The 15,185-nt window shown below is 42.4% G+C and overlaps 1 protein-coding gene across 6 annotated transcripts in view; it reads left to right on the top strand.

The window, feature by feature from the left end:
- The window catches only part of OTULIN (OTU deubiquitinase with linear linkage specificity), a 51,536-nt gene that overhangs the window by 21,188 nt on the left and 15,163 nt on the right, over positions 1–15,185 (top strand). For 4 of the 6 annotated variants that reach the window (XM_077879543.1, XM_077879539.1, XM_077879541.1 and 1 more), the window contains 2 exons: positions 10,257–10,382; positions 12,933–13,202. In XM_077879543.1, the coding sequence (XP_077735669.1) occupies positions 10,257–10,382; positions 12,933–13,202 (396 nt within the window). Of the gene's footprint in view, positions 1–3,192; positions 10,159–10,256; positions 10,383–12,932; positions 13,203–15,185 lie in introns of those variants that run through there. The other 2 variants (XR_013369110.1, XM_077879540.1) reach the window with 2 other exon arrangements.

Raw genomic sequence — 15,185 nt, 5'->3', positions numbered from 1 at the left:
AGATATTTGCAAATGACATTCAAATAAAGGGCTAGTTTCCAAGATCTATAAATAACTTACTAAACTCAACAGCAAAGAAACAAACAATCCAATCATGAAATGGGCAAAAGACATGAACAGAAATCTCACAGAGGAAGATATAGACATGGCCAACATGCACATGAGAAAATGCTCTGCATCACTTGCCATCAGGGAAATACAAATCAAAACCATAATGAGATACCACCTCACACCAGTGAGAATGGGGCAAATTAACAAGGCAGGAAACTACAAATGTTGGAGAGGATGCGGAGAAAGGGGAACCCTCTTGCACTGTTGGTGGGAATGTGAACTGGTGCAGCCACTCTGGAAAACTGTGTGGAGGTTCCTCAAAGGGTTAAAAATAGACCTGCCCTACGACCCAGCAATTGCACTGCTGGGGATTTACCCCAGAGATACAGATGCAGTGAAAGACCAAGACACCTGCACCCCAATGTTTCTAGCAGCAATGTCCACAATAGTCAAACTGTGGAAGGAGCCTCGGTGTCCATCAAAAGATGAATGGATAAAGAAGCTGTGGTTTATGTATACAATGGAATATTACTCAGCCATTAGAAACGACAAATACCCACCATTTGCTTCGACGTGGATGGAACTGGAGGGTATTATGCTGAGTGAAATAAGTCAATCAGAGAAGGACAGACATTATATGGTCTTATTCCTTTGGGGAATATAAAAATTAGTGAAAGGGAATAAAGGGGAAAGGAGAGAAAATGAGTGGGAAATATCAAAGAGGGAGACAGAACATGAGAGACTCCTAACTCTAGGAAACAAACAAGGGGTAGTGGAAGGGGAGGTGGGTGGGGGTGGGGGTGACTGGATGATGGCACTGAGGGGGGGCACTTGATGGGATGAGGTGGGTGATATGCTTGCTATATGTTAGCAAATTCCACTCCAATAAAAAAATAATTTAAAAATATTTTAACCCCCCCCCCAAATAAAAAAACACAAACACTAAGAAAACCGAAGAGTGCACGCTGTGAAAGTTCTACCTTAATGGCAGCTTCCAAAATTTGTCAGGATTAATTGATTGGCAGCTTCCAAAGGTCATCAGGATTAATTGGCAGCTTCTAAAGATCATCAAGATTAATTGATTCCAAGCTCAGTCAGAGCCCACATGATATGTGATTGGCAGTGGGAGTGAAGCGTTGTCTTGAACCCTCCTACACCACAGGCAGTGACAGTCCCATGTTGAACTGAGCTGCTTAGATCCCGTCTTGAGGGTTGTCGCCTTGTGCCTGTATCCTTGGTACAGATTGGAGTGTGATGAAGATGATTCATGTTGTCCAAGAACTGTTGAAGGAGCTGAGGTATTTGCCTGGAACAAAGCCAAGCTAGAGATGAGCTATATGGAGTTTCACCTGTCCTCAGCACAACCAGTGCAGGTCATTACACTCCTGTTCTCAGTTGGTCCTTCCCGTGGTCTTCCCTCAGAAAGTCCACTCTGACAAGGGCCTTTCAAATGAGCAAGCGGTGGCACAGTGTGACTGGAAGACATTGGGGCAGAACCAGGTGTGCAGGTGGAGGGATGGAGTGGTTTACAGAGGCTGGCAGTGTGCCTGATGCTGGAACGGTGCGGGACCAACTCTCCTCGAGAGTGGGGTCTCTGTCTTCTAGTACTACTGGTGTTTATTCTAGTTAGTAACTTGTTTACTATAAAATACCTATTTGGTAACATACTTGCTCAAGACAAACACATCAACTGATACTTTATTGCTACAGAACAAGACAGTCATACAGTAATTGTAATATGAAAGTCTTTTCTTACTCATCTTCCTGATATATCAGAATAAGGTGTATCCTGTCATATTAAGTAAAATCCTGTTGCCATTAGAGCTTAGTCTAAATTTTTTTGTGTTAAAGGTGGCATAGGCATGCCATTGTAAACACTTGGAGCAGAGCCAGTGTTGGATCTGTCTCCATTTACCCTGATGCTTGATCTTTCTGAAATGCCTGGGGCCTCTTCTGATCACACCCTGTGCCCGGTGACAGTGACAGTCTGGGTTGGTTCACGGCCAAAGAGCTGTGGTTATTGTGTGTCCATGGGGCTTTTAGAATTGTGGGAGCACTGACCACTCCTGGAGACACAAAGAAGCAGCTGTCAGCAGGTAAGCTGTGAAGGGAATGTAGTTTTGCATTTTTAGGGCCTCCTGAACTGTGTGGGCTCTTGGCTAACCCACACAGTTCAGGGTCAAAGAGGTGCCAGGACACCTAAGCTTGTGCTGACACTCAGAACCAGTGTCAGCCTGTGGCCTATAGGCCGTGCACTGCTGAGCATCTCTGACCTCATCGAGATTTCAGGCAAGCCCTGAGAAGCCGTATTTTGTCACCAAGGGACAGGCACCCTTCAGCTGGCTGATCTGCTTCTGTTTGCAGGTTGAAATATGTTCTCTGTAGCATTTTGCCACTTTCCCTCTTTCTCAGATCATAGTTGGTTTCAGAACATTAAAGGGAAAGAGGAGAGCGAGGCTGAGAGACCTTCCCCTTAACTGAGCTCGCTGGGAGAGACCGGTTTGTGCCCACACTCACCTCCTCAAGCCTTGCCTCATTTTCAGCCTGGGAGGCTGAGCTTTGCCCTGCTGCCCCTCTCGTCCTGCCCTGTTTGGGTTCCCTGTCTCCAGATCCCAGTCTTTCTATTTGACTGGAGTCGATCATCTGACCCTGACCCTGGCTTGGTCCAACTGTTCTTAAACTTGGGAGCAGCTCCTTGGCCCCTGCGAGGTGTCTTTCAGGCAGAGATCCTTTGGTTTCCAAGTTCACTAAGTTTTAGACTGTCTGTGAACAGGTGGGACCTGTGACAGAATGTGGAAGCTCTTTTTTATGAGTTATTTGTGGGAACTCATGTTTGTTATCCCACAATCCTTTTAGTCATGGTGGTGATGTCAAGAACTGTAGACACTTGCTAGAAAAAACAGGTACTTTTACAGTACGGGCTCAAGTGAAATTCCATCTGAGCTAATTACCTACCTTATTTTGAAATACTTCCAATCATGGTTTCTTATTTAAATCTTGTTACTTGAGGAGAGGGAGGGGCAATATGGCGGAAGAGTAGGGTCACCTGTCCCCACCAAATTACCTAGATAACCTTCAAATCATCCTGAAAATCTAGGAATTCGGCCTGAGATTTAAAGAGAGAACAGCTGGAATGCTACAATGAGAAGAGTTCATGCTTCTATCAAGGTAGGAAGACGGGGAAAAAAGAAATAAAGAAACAAAAGGCCTCCAAGGGGGAGGGGCCCCGTGAGGAGCCGGGCTAAGGCTGGGGTGAGTGTCCCCAGGACAGGAGAGCCCCGTCCCGCAGAAGCAGGAGCTGCACCAACCTTCCCGGGCAGAAAGGGGCTCGCAGGGAGTGAGAGCAAGACCCCAGGAGGGCGGGGATGCCCTCAGGTTCCCTGGGACAGTAACAGACAACTGCGCTCGCTCCCGGGAGACTGCGCCGAGCTCCCTAAAGGGCTGCAGCGCGCCCACGGCTTGACCCTGGAGCAGCTCGGAGGGGCTCGGGGGCGGCTCCGCGGAGAGGGGGCTGCACGGCCAGGAGCGCGAATCCAACAGCACAGGCCCAGGAGCACAGGGCGCAGGGACACAGCTCAGGATCCGACCTCCACCCGGACAGGCAGAGACTAGGAGGGCCCAGGACAGCAAGGACGCTCCTGCCCCAAACTGAGCAGGTCAGCGGCCCCGCCCCGGAGCATCCAGACCCCTGCAGACGGAGAGCTCTGTAGTTACTGCGGGAGCTGAATCCAGGTTTCCAGAGCTGGCCACTGCCACTGTGGTTGTTCCTCCTGGGGCCTCACGGGGTAAACAACCCCCACTGAGCCCTGCACCAGGCAGGGGGCAGAGCAGCTCCCCCAAGTGCTAACACCTGAAAATCAGCACAACAGGCCACTCCCCCAGAAGACCAGCTAGATGGACAAGTTCCAGTGGAAGTCAAGGGACTTAAAGTATACAGAATCAGAAGATACTCCCCTGTGTTTTTTTTTTTTTTTCTGTTTGCTTCCCCCACCCTTTTTTCTCTTTATTTTTTCTTCTCTTTTTTTCTTTTTTCTTCCTTTTTTTTCTTTTTTCACTTTTCTTTCCTTCTTTCTCTCCTTTTTCTCCTTTTCCCAATACAACTTGTTTTTGGCTACTCTGCACTGAGCAAAATGACTAGAAGGAAAACCTCACCTCAAAAGAAAGAATCAGAAACAGTCCTCTCTCCCACAGAGTTACAAAATCTGGATTACAATTCAATGTCAGAAAGCAATTCAGAAGCACTATCATACAGCTACTGGTGGCTCTAGAAAAAAGCATAAAGGACTTAAGAGACTTCATGACTGCAGAATTTATCTAATCAGGCAGAAGTTAAAAATCAATTGAATGAGATGCAATCCAAACTAGAAGTCCTAACGACAAGGGTTAACGAGGTGGAAAAATGAGTGAGTGACATAGAAGACAAGTTGATGGCAAAGAGGGAAACTGAGGAAAAAAGAGACAAAAGACCATGAGGATAGATTAAGGGAAATAAATGACAGCCTGAGGAAGAAAAACCTACGTTTAATTGGGGTTCCCGAGGGTGCCGAAAGGGACAGAGGTCCAGAATATGTATTTGAACAAATCATAGCTGAAAACTTTCCTAATCTGGGAAGGGAAACAGGCATTCAGATTCAGGAAATAGAGAGATCCCCCCCCCCCCCAAAATCAATAAAAGCCGTTCAACACCTCGACATTTAATAGTTAAGCTTGCAAATTCCAAAGATAAAGAGAAGATCCTTAAAGCAACAAGAGACAAAAATCCCTGACTTTTATGCGGAGGAGTATTAGGGTAACAGCAGACCTCTCCACAGAGACCTGGCATGCCAGAAAGGGCTGGCAGGATATATTCAGGGTCCTCAATGAGAAGAACATGCAACCAAGAATACTTTATCCAGCAAGGCTCTCATTCAAAATGGAAGGAGAGATAAAGAGCTTCCAAGACAGGCAGGAACTGAAAGGATATGTGACCTCCAAACCAGGTCTGCAAGAAATTTTAAGGGGGACTCTTAAAATTCCCCTTTAAGAAGTCCAGTGGAACAATCCACAAAAACAAGGACTGAATAGATATCATGATGACACTAAACTGATATCTCTCAATAGTAACTCTGAACGTGAACAGGCTTAATGACCCCATCAAAAGGCACAGGGTTTCAGACTGGATGAAAAAGCAGGACCCATCTATTTGCTGTCTACAAGAGATTCATTTTAGACCGAAGGACACCTACAAGCCTGAAAATAAAAGGTTGGAGAACCATGTACCATTCGAATGGTCCTCAAAAGAAAGAGGGGTAGCCATCCTTATATCAGATAAACTAAAATTTACCCCGAACACTGTAGTGAGAGATGAAGAGGGACACTATATCATACTTAAAGGATCTATCCAACAAGAGGACTTAACAATCCTCAATATATATGGCCCAAATGTGGGAGCTGCCAAATATTTAAACCAATTACTAACCAAAGTGAAGAAATACTTAGATAATAATACACTTATACTTGGTGACTTCAGTCTAGCTCTTTCTACCCTCGATAGGTCTTCTGAGCACAACATCTCCAAAGAAACGAGAGCTTTAAATGATACACTGGACCTGATGGATTTCACAGATATCTACAGAACTTTACATCCAAACTCAACTGAATACACATTCTTCTCAAGTGCACATGGAACTTTCTCCAGAATAGACCACATACTGGGTCACAAATCGGGTCTGAACCGGTACCAAAAAATTGGGATCGTCCCCTGCATATTCTCAGACCATAATGCCTTGAAATTAGAACTAAATCACAACAAGAAGTTTGGAAGGACTTCAAACACGTGGAGGTTAAGGACCATCCTGCTAAAAGATGAAAGGGTCAACCAGGAAATTAAGGAAGAATTAAAAAGATTCATGGAAACTAATGAGAATGAAGATACAACCTTTCAAAATCTTTGGGATGCAGCACAAGCAGTCCTAAGGGGGAAATACATCGCAATACAAGCATCCATTCAAAAACTGGAAAGAACTCAAATACAAAAGCTAACCTTACACCTAAAGGAGCTAGAGAAAAAACAGCAAATAGATCTTACACCCAGCAGAAGAAGAGAGTTAATGAAGATTTGAGCAGAACTCAACGAAATCGAGACCAGAAGAACTGTGGAACAGATCAACGAAACCAGGAGTTGGTTCTTTGAAAGAATTAGTAAGATAGATAAACCATTAGCCAGCCTTATTAAAAAGAAGAGAGAGGAGACTCAAATTAATAAAAACATGAATGAGAAAGGAGAGATCACTACCAACACCAAGGAAATACAAACGATTTAAAAAACATATTATGAACAGCTATACAGAAATAAATTAGGCAATCTAGAAAAAATGGACACATTCCTGGAAAACCACAAACTACCAAAACTGGAACAGGAAGAAATAGAAAACCTGAACAGGCCAATAACCAGGGAGGAAATTGAAGCAGTCATCAAAAACCTCCCAAGACACAAGAGTCCAGGGACAGATGGCCTCCCAGGGGAATTCTATCAAACGTTTAAAGAAGAAACCATACCTATTCTACTAAAGCTGTTTGGAAAGATAGAGATGGAGTACTTCCAAATTCGTTCTATGAGGCCAGCATCCCCTTAATTCCAAAACCAGACCCCACCAAAAAGGAGAATTATAGACCAATATCCCTGATTAACATGGATACAAAAATTCTCAACAAGATACTGGCCAATAGGATCCAACAGTATATTAAGAAAATTATTCACCATGACCAAGTAGGATTTATTCCCGGGACACAAGGCTGGTTCAACACTCGTAAAACAATCAATGTGATTCATCATATCAGCAAGAGAAAAACCAAGAACCATATGATCCTCTCATTAGATGCAGAGAAAGCATTTGACAAAATACAGCATCCATTCCTGATCAAAACACTTCAGAGTGTAGGGAGAGAGGGAACTTTCCTTGACATCTTAAAAGCCATCTACGAAAAGCCCACAGCATATATCATTCTCAGTGGGGAAGCACTGGGAGCCTTTCCCCTAAGATCAGGAACAAGACAGGGATGTCCACTCTCACCACTGCTATTCAACATAGTACTGGAAGTCCTAGCCTCAGCAATTAGACAACAAAAAGAAATAAAAGGCATTCAAATTGGCCAAGAAGAATCAAACTCTCCCTCTTCGCCAATGACATGATACTCTACATAGAAAACCCAAAAGCCTCCACCCGAAGATTGCTAGAACTCATACAACAATTTGGCAGCGTGGCAGGATACAAAATCAATGCCCAGAAGTCAGTGGCATTTCTATATGCTAACAATGAGACTGAAGACAGAGAAATTAAGGAGTTAATCCCATTTACAATTGCACCCAAAAGCATAAGATACCTAGGGATAAACCTAACCAAAGAGGCAAAGGATCTATACCCTCAAAACTATAGAACACTTCGGAAAGAAATTGAGGAAGACACAAAGAGATGGAAAAATCTTCCATGCTCATGGATTGGCAGCATTAATATTGTGAAAATGTCAGTGTTACCCAGGGCAATTTACATGTTTAATGCAATCCCTATCAAAATACATGGACTTTCTTCAGAGAGTTAGAACAAATTATTTTAAGATTTGTGTGGAATCGGAAAAGACCCCGAATAGCTAGGGGAATTTTAAAAAAGAAAACCATATCTGGGGGCATCACAATGCCAGATTTCAGGTTGTACTACAAAGCTGTGGTCATCAAGACAGTGTGGTACTGGCACAAAAACAGACACATAGATCAATGGAACAGAATAGAGAACCCAGAAGTGGACTCTCAACTTTATGGTCAACTAATATTCGACAAAGGAGGAAAGACTATCCATTGGAAGAAAGACAGTCTCTTCAATAAATGGTGCTGGGAAAATTGGACATCCACATGCAGAAGAATGAAACTAGACCACTCTCTTGCACCGTACACAAAGATTAAACTCAAAATGGATGAAAGATCTAAATGTGAGACAAGATTCCATCAAAATCCTAGAGAGAACACAGGCAACACCCTTTTTGAATTCGGCCACGGTAACTTCTTGCAAGATACATCCCCGAAGGCAAAAGAAACAAAAGCAAAAATGAACTATTGGGACTTCATCCAGATAAGAAGCTTTTGCACAGCAAAGGATACAGTCAACAAAACTAAAAGACAACCAAATGGGAAGATATTTGCAAATGACGTATCAGATAAAGGGCTAGTTTCCAAGATCTATAAAGAACTTATTCAACTCAACAGCAAAGACACAAACAATCCAATCATGAAATGGGCAAAAGACATGAACAGAAGTCTCAGAGAGGAAGACATAGACATGTCAAATAAGCACATGAGAAAATGCTCTGCATCACTGTCCATCAGGGAAATACAAATCAAAACCACAGTGAGATCCCACCTCACACCAGTGAGAATGGGGAAAATTAACAAGGCAGGAAACCACAAATGTTGGAGAGGATGCGGAGAAAAGGGAACTCTCTTACACTGTTGGTGGGAATGTGAACTGGTGCAGCCACTCTGGAAAACTTTGGATCTAAAGATCTAAAGTTAGATCTATTTTTTCTTCTGAAGAAAGTGTTTCACATGAATTCTTCTTTCCTCGTTGCTTCTTCACACCTCATTTTTTGGACTTTCTCCAGGATCTCCACATCTTCTGAGAGGCCTGCAAACCTCAGCTAGGTCATTATGCTAGCCACGGTTTGCCCAGCACATGGAAGGAATGAGGAAACGGGCTTTTATCTAATGGTTTGCCCATTTGTCGTTAGACTTCAGGGTCTTCCGAGGGACTCAGTTTTGTATTGTGACTCTTGCCCAGGGATGTGCACCATGTCGCGGGAGGCTCAGATGGTCTTCCAGGCTTCTCTCTACCCTGTAGCTTAAGTTCCCCTGTTTCCTGTGTTGTGCACTTCTTTGTGTCCAGCTGTGATTTCAGCTGATTGCCACTTGAGGTATTTTAGGTTCTGGTGAGAAATCTGAGAACCTGAATTTAAAGTTTGTAGCCGAACTACCCACATGTTGCCAAAATGCTGAGCAGTGGGTATGGAGCTAGGCTGCCCTTGGTGGGGTCGTCGCAATAAGATGGGGAGAACACAGCTCCTCCTCTGCTTAGTGAGTGATTGTGGATCATGGTCCTCGTGGTAACTACACCTGAGGAGGATTGTACATCCCTGTGTGGTTTGTTTTTTGCAGAAATGAAACCACCTGTTTCATATGATGGCTGTAGATTGAGAAGGTAAAACTGGAATCACCATGTGTGATTGAAAGGGTCTTTAGAGTCTTAGATTCCCAGGGAACTGAACATGTGGCCTCATTTAAAACTATTTATGATTGTTAAACAAGCTTGAGTTCAACATAGGATGCTGTGGGAACTAATTCTTCAATATCTTTTGACTTGGTGGACTTTCTTTTCCTTTCTGGTTTTTATAGCAGTGAAGTGACATGCGTGAGCCTGGCCTAATGAAGAATTTTCTCCTGACACATCCAAGACTGTCGGGAGTGTTGGAATTCCCATGCTGTCATCCATCATGTTGTGTCCCAGCTTGCCTTGCAGACTCCAGAGTCTGTGGATGATTAGGGGAAAACAAAATAAAACACATTCCAGGAAAAAAAGGAACTGGCAAAGTGTAGCTCAGCAGCTGTCTCCTCTTTAATGAGCTGGGCCACTGTAGCTGTTGACCTCTGCTGCTGCTTCTCCATTGCTTTTTTATTTTTTTATCTTACAACATTGTTTAGGCAGTTAAACTAGATACACATTGTTTTTGTGAATATTAAAGCTTTTGAGGATATGTGGTAATATTGGAAATTAGGCTTTATTTTTCTCATCAGGAAAGAGTCAGGTTTTTACTTTATCCTGGACCATCTTGCATGGCCAAAGTGCCTTTCCAGGTTGGGCATTAGGGAGTGGCAGGGAGGCTGCCAGTAATCCAGGAGCTACCTGGGTGGTTTGTGAAGACATGGTGTGAACACTGCCTTGAGGTCCCCTCACAAAGTGCTGTAGAATTTTCTGGGTGTGGTCATTGCTGAGCAAGGTAGATTGTGCCTTTGTATCTCAGCCAGAACCACCATCCATTTCCCTCCAGTGGACAAATGTGCGGGAATCAGTTCTGGAAACAAAGGTAGGTTTTGTATTGTAGGCTTTGTGGTTTCTACAGGATCCTGTGATGGATTTCTTGAAATGTTAACACCTCTTTCTCTCTCTTTCTTGATAATCCAGTTACCAGAAAAACTCATAAGCAAATACAACTGGATTAAGCAGTGGAAACTTGGACTGAAATTTAAGGGGAAGAACGAGGACCTGGTTGATAAAATTAAGGAGTCACTCACATTACTAAGGAAGAAGGTTCGGAATCTGTAGTGTTTTTCCTATGATAAGTGTAAAACTCTCACTCCTGATTGCCCCAGCAGACCACATGCCTATGGCTGGTATTTAGACAATTTAATTTAAATGAACACAAACTCTTCCTGTTAAGTCTTTGGTAAAGTGTAGAAATAGCAACATCATTTATTATGTTCACTGAAATGTTTATCTTTCTTAAAAGGAAACCTTAAACGTGATCTTTGTTCCATGTCATATTGACAAGTTTCAGGGATAATCTGTAGTTTCTATTTCCTAGAGTAGTAGCAATGATATGGATGTGTATTTATTAAGTTCTTTGCAATTATGTTTGTGTTTTAAGTTTCTAAAAACTGTCCTTATTAGACTTGTTTTCATCTGAATGATTGTCCAGTGAGTAGGTTTAGTAACTTTTATCTTTTTTTTGAAGATTTATTTATTTATTTGGGAGAGAGAAGAAAGCGTGCGCGAGAGTGAGAAGTGTAGGGAGTGGGGAGAGAGAGAGAGAGAGAATGAATGAATCCCAAGCAGACTCCCTCATTGAGCATAGAGCCCAAAATGGGTAGGCCCTATCTCATGCTCCTGAGATTCGTGACTGGAGCTGAAACCAAGAGTCAGATGCTTAACCGAGTGTGCCACTTAGGCACCCCAGTAACTTTTCTTTTGAAGACTGTCATGAGGGTTTCTCTGAAACAATCATAGGGAGAACTTGGTTGGCTGATTCCCAGTGATTTGGTTATTATAATGTATCCCTTTCTGGAGTATTCCATGGGTTTTGGAGGTCCTCCTTAGATACTGCCTCACATAGACCACTAGGTTGCTTGCCTTGGAAGAGTTTGAAGTTCTTACCAGGAACCCTGAGTTCAGGGCCTGCTGATTGCTCCAGGCTTTGTAGATGTCGGGGGACGGCTTTCAGGAGTCCTTTAGCACTTTCCCCTGGTGTTGCTCTGTTTCCTCCGGTATGATCTGCCAGCCAGTTAGACTTTCAGCTCTACGAGAGTCTGTCTTGCTCATTCCTTTTCACCCAGTATCCAGCACCAAGCCTGACACATAATAGGCATTTGGTAAATACATTGTTTAGTGAATGAACTGAAGGCCTTGACCTCCTGGAACCTAGTTTTTATTTACAAATGTAAGAAGTGTTTCATCAAAAGTACACTGTCAAAGCAAGTTTAGGGATTGAGAGATTGTGACAAGAGAAGGAAATAGAGATTCTGTTCTTGTTGTCACTTGGCGTGGAGCACAAGGTTTGTGGGGGCCAGGGACCCCAGGATCTAGGTTAGGTGAGGCCTGAGAGTAGGACTCTGGCTACATGAGTGAATGGGAAGGCTCTTCAGCTCAGCCACTGGTGACAATTTCCTTTTCATCCTTTTTAAGGTTTTGTAAAATTGCAATTTTTGCTGTATTAAGTATGTGTACTGTAACCAGATCCTCATTTTGATGAATGTTTAAGTGTTCCCAATTTATAATAACATTAAAATTATTCCTTAATAATCTGAGCCAGCATTACTAGTACTTTCTGTGTGCCAGACTGTGTCCTAAATGTTTCATGTGTAGTTTAATTCTCATAACTACCAAGGTGTTGTTGCTGTTATCCCCATTTTAAAGATGAGGAAACTAAAATCTGGAAGTCCTTTAATGCCCAGCAAAAAGTCACCACCTGCTTGGTAGCAAGGCTTTCATTCCATCCTGACTCTCCTGACTCTAGAGCCATGCTCTTGATTGTCACCTAGGTCTACTTCTGGAAAATAAGAGATACTTCAACTACATATTGAAGAGAATCCTTTGGTACAGTCATTACCATTAAAATTTACTATTGAATTTAGAATTTTAATGGTTTTTGAAAGCAACAGTTGTTACTGGTTTATTCATAAGGACTAGTTCACTTTGGAATCTCTTGTCCTCATTCACTTTAACTAAAAAGCGCATATATTTTAGAGTTTTCTCATTCACTTAGAGAGTTTGTCCATGTTATTTGAATACCTAGTGCTCTGCTTTATTCTTAATTGGAAGTCAGTAAAAATTTCCTGAGTAGATGTATTCATTTGAAACTCCATGTATATTTTAAGGAAGTTAGAGGGGTGGGTTTAGTAAAGTAACATTCAAGCGACCTCACAATCTTCCTTGCCCATCTTCATTTTTGCAAGTTGGCTTGGTGTTTCTGGGTGGTAAGTGCTCCCATTAGCCCCTGAAGGGAAGGTATAATTTTAGCTACCCCTCACAGCTTCACACATACACACCATATTTGCTCCTCCATTAAGTATTTCTGAGTGACTGGTTCAGTTTCATTGTCTAGGAGGTTAGGGGACTTGAAAATTCCATTCCATGGTATCACTACTTCTCAGTGCATTGTACTTTTGTTTTAAATTAATGGGAAATAAGGGATTTGTGTGGTCTATAGAGTGTACCATTGTTTGAGCTAGAAACTTGAATGTTGTGAGGATTGGCATGTGACCCATGGCCTCCTATTTTTGAAAATAATTTTGTGTTCATAGTATGGAAGTATACCAGGTTTTAGAGCAAACATTTCATTGTTATGTAACTTTCTTGTTGTAGTGGGCAGGCTTGGCAGAGATGCGAACTGCTGAAGCAAGGCAGGTAGCTTGTGATGAACTGTTCATGAATGAGGAAGAAGAATATAGCCTCTACGAAGCTATAAAATTTCTAATGCTAAACAGAGCCATTGAACTATATGATGATAAAGAGAATGGAAAGGAAGTACCATTTTTCTCTGTGCTTCTGTTTGCTCGGGACACATCGAATGATCCTGGACAGCTGCTGAGGAACCATCTAAACCAGGTGGGACACACTGGAGGCCTTGAACAGGTGAGTTGTGCTTTTGGATATGTATTATTCCAAAACAGCAGCTTTAATCATCAAGCATTATTTCACAGCTTCTGTAGGCCAAAAATTCTGGAGCAGCTTGGTTGTGTGGTTCTGCTTGGGGTCTCAAGGATGGCTGCAGTCCTGTGTTGTTCAGGGCTACAGTTGTCTGTGGGCCCAACTGGGCTGGAGGGTCCACTTCCCACATGGTGCAACTACCTGGTTGTTGGCAGAGGCCTGATCGGTAGTTAGAAGGAGGGTTTTAGTTTCTTCTTTAGTTTCTTGACATGTGGGCCCTTCCATAGTGTTGCTTGAGTGGCCTTGGGACAGGATGGCTGACTTCTCTCAACATATGAAGTGATCCAAGAATAGAGCAAGGAGGAAGCCACAGTGTGTTTGATGACCTCATCTTGGAAGTTATACACTGTTGTTTACACCAGTCTATTTATTAAGAACAAGTCACTAAATCCATCCCAAACTCAATGGAGAACATTGAAAAGCATTCCATCCAGCTTTTCAAGTGAGGAGTGCAAAAGAATTGTGGGGCTGTTTTGTAACCACCAGATTAATTTCAGCCTGGGCTTGCTTTTGTGGGATACTGGATGGGATCAGTACCCTGTGCCTGGCAGTTTACAAATAGATGAAGCAAAGAGTTTTATTATTTAATCTTGGCAGCCGTAGGCATATTAGATAGCGTCCTTTAAAAATAGAAATAGGGTCACCTTACCCAGTAGAGACCAGCCTGCTCTTGGATCTTTTACAAATATGCTAAGTTTAGAGTTCTGCACAGAGACCCAATGCAGTACTGTCCCATGACTTACCACACAATTGTCTATCTTTAGTGTCCTCATTATATTATCTTAAAAAGTTTATAAAGTCTTTTTTAGTGGAATAGCCAGCTACTAAAGTAGCATTTAAGGTTTTCCATCCAAAGTGCCACCTTTGTACTTAGGCAGCTGACTCTCCTGCTTGCCTTTTCCTGGTGTGTAGCAAAGGGCCAAGGCTGATGGTCACTGCTGGGCCAGGCAGAATTGAAAGTGACTGCTTAACCCACGTACCTGAACTCAGAGTGTAGGTTCCTTATGCCTCCCAAACCTCAGTGAGGTTTGCATGGTGCAGCATGGTTTGCATATTAGACCAAAGTTAGTTCTTTTGGAGTCCTCACAAAGTGTACTGTAATGGCGAGTCCATTTTTGAAAACATAACAACTGTATTGAGATACAATTTACATGCCATAAAGTTTATCCCTTTGAAGTGTGCAACTTAGTGGTTTTTAGAGTGTTTATAGAGTTTTGTGGTTGTCACTGTAGTCTAATTTTAGACTATTTTATCACCACTAAAGGATACCCTGTACTCGTTAGTACTAATTCCCCCTCCCCTAGCCCCAGGCAGCCACTAGTCTGCTTTTCTGTTTCGGTAGATTTGCCTATTTGGGGCATTTCCTAGAAGTGGAATCATATAATATGTGGTCTTTTGTGACTCGCATCTTTCACTCAGCATAGTGTTTTCAAGACTCATTCATATTGTAAGACATGTCACAAACAATATTCCATCATATAGATATACCACATGCATTCATTGGTTGATGGACATTTGGGGTCTTTCTGCTTTTTTAGCTATTGTGAATAATTCTATTATGAACATTTATGTACAGGTTTTTTTTTTTGTGTGGGCACATGTTTTCATTTCTCGTGGGTATATACCTGGGATATACTTCTTTTTTCTTTAATTGAAGTTCACATAACATAAAATTAACCATTTTAAAGTATATGACTCATTGGTTCTTAGTACATTTACTGAGTTCCAAAATATTTTCATCACCCCAAAATAAAACTTGGTGCCTGTTAAGTAGTTATGCTTCATTTATTATCTGTTTGATTATAACTGTTCTGGTGGGTCTGAAGGGGAATCTCATTGTAGTTTTGGCTTGTGTTCCTCTGATGACTTTCATGTGCTTATTGTCCATTTGCATATCTTTTTTGGATT

The sequence above is a fragment of the Canis aureus genome, chromosome 31 (assembly GCF_053574225.1).
Source record: "Canis aureus isolate CA01 chromosome 31, VMU_Caureus_v.1.0, whole genome shotgun sequence".
Lineage (NCBI taxonomy): Eukaryota > Metazoa > Chordata > Mammalia > Carnivora > Canidae > Canis > Canis aureus.
Note: the sequence above shows the minus strand (reverse complement) of the source record. Positions and strands in the feature narration are given on the sequence as shown.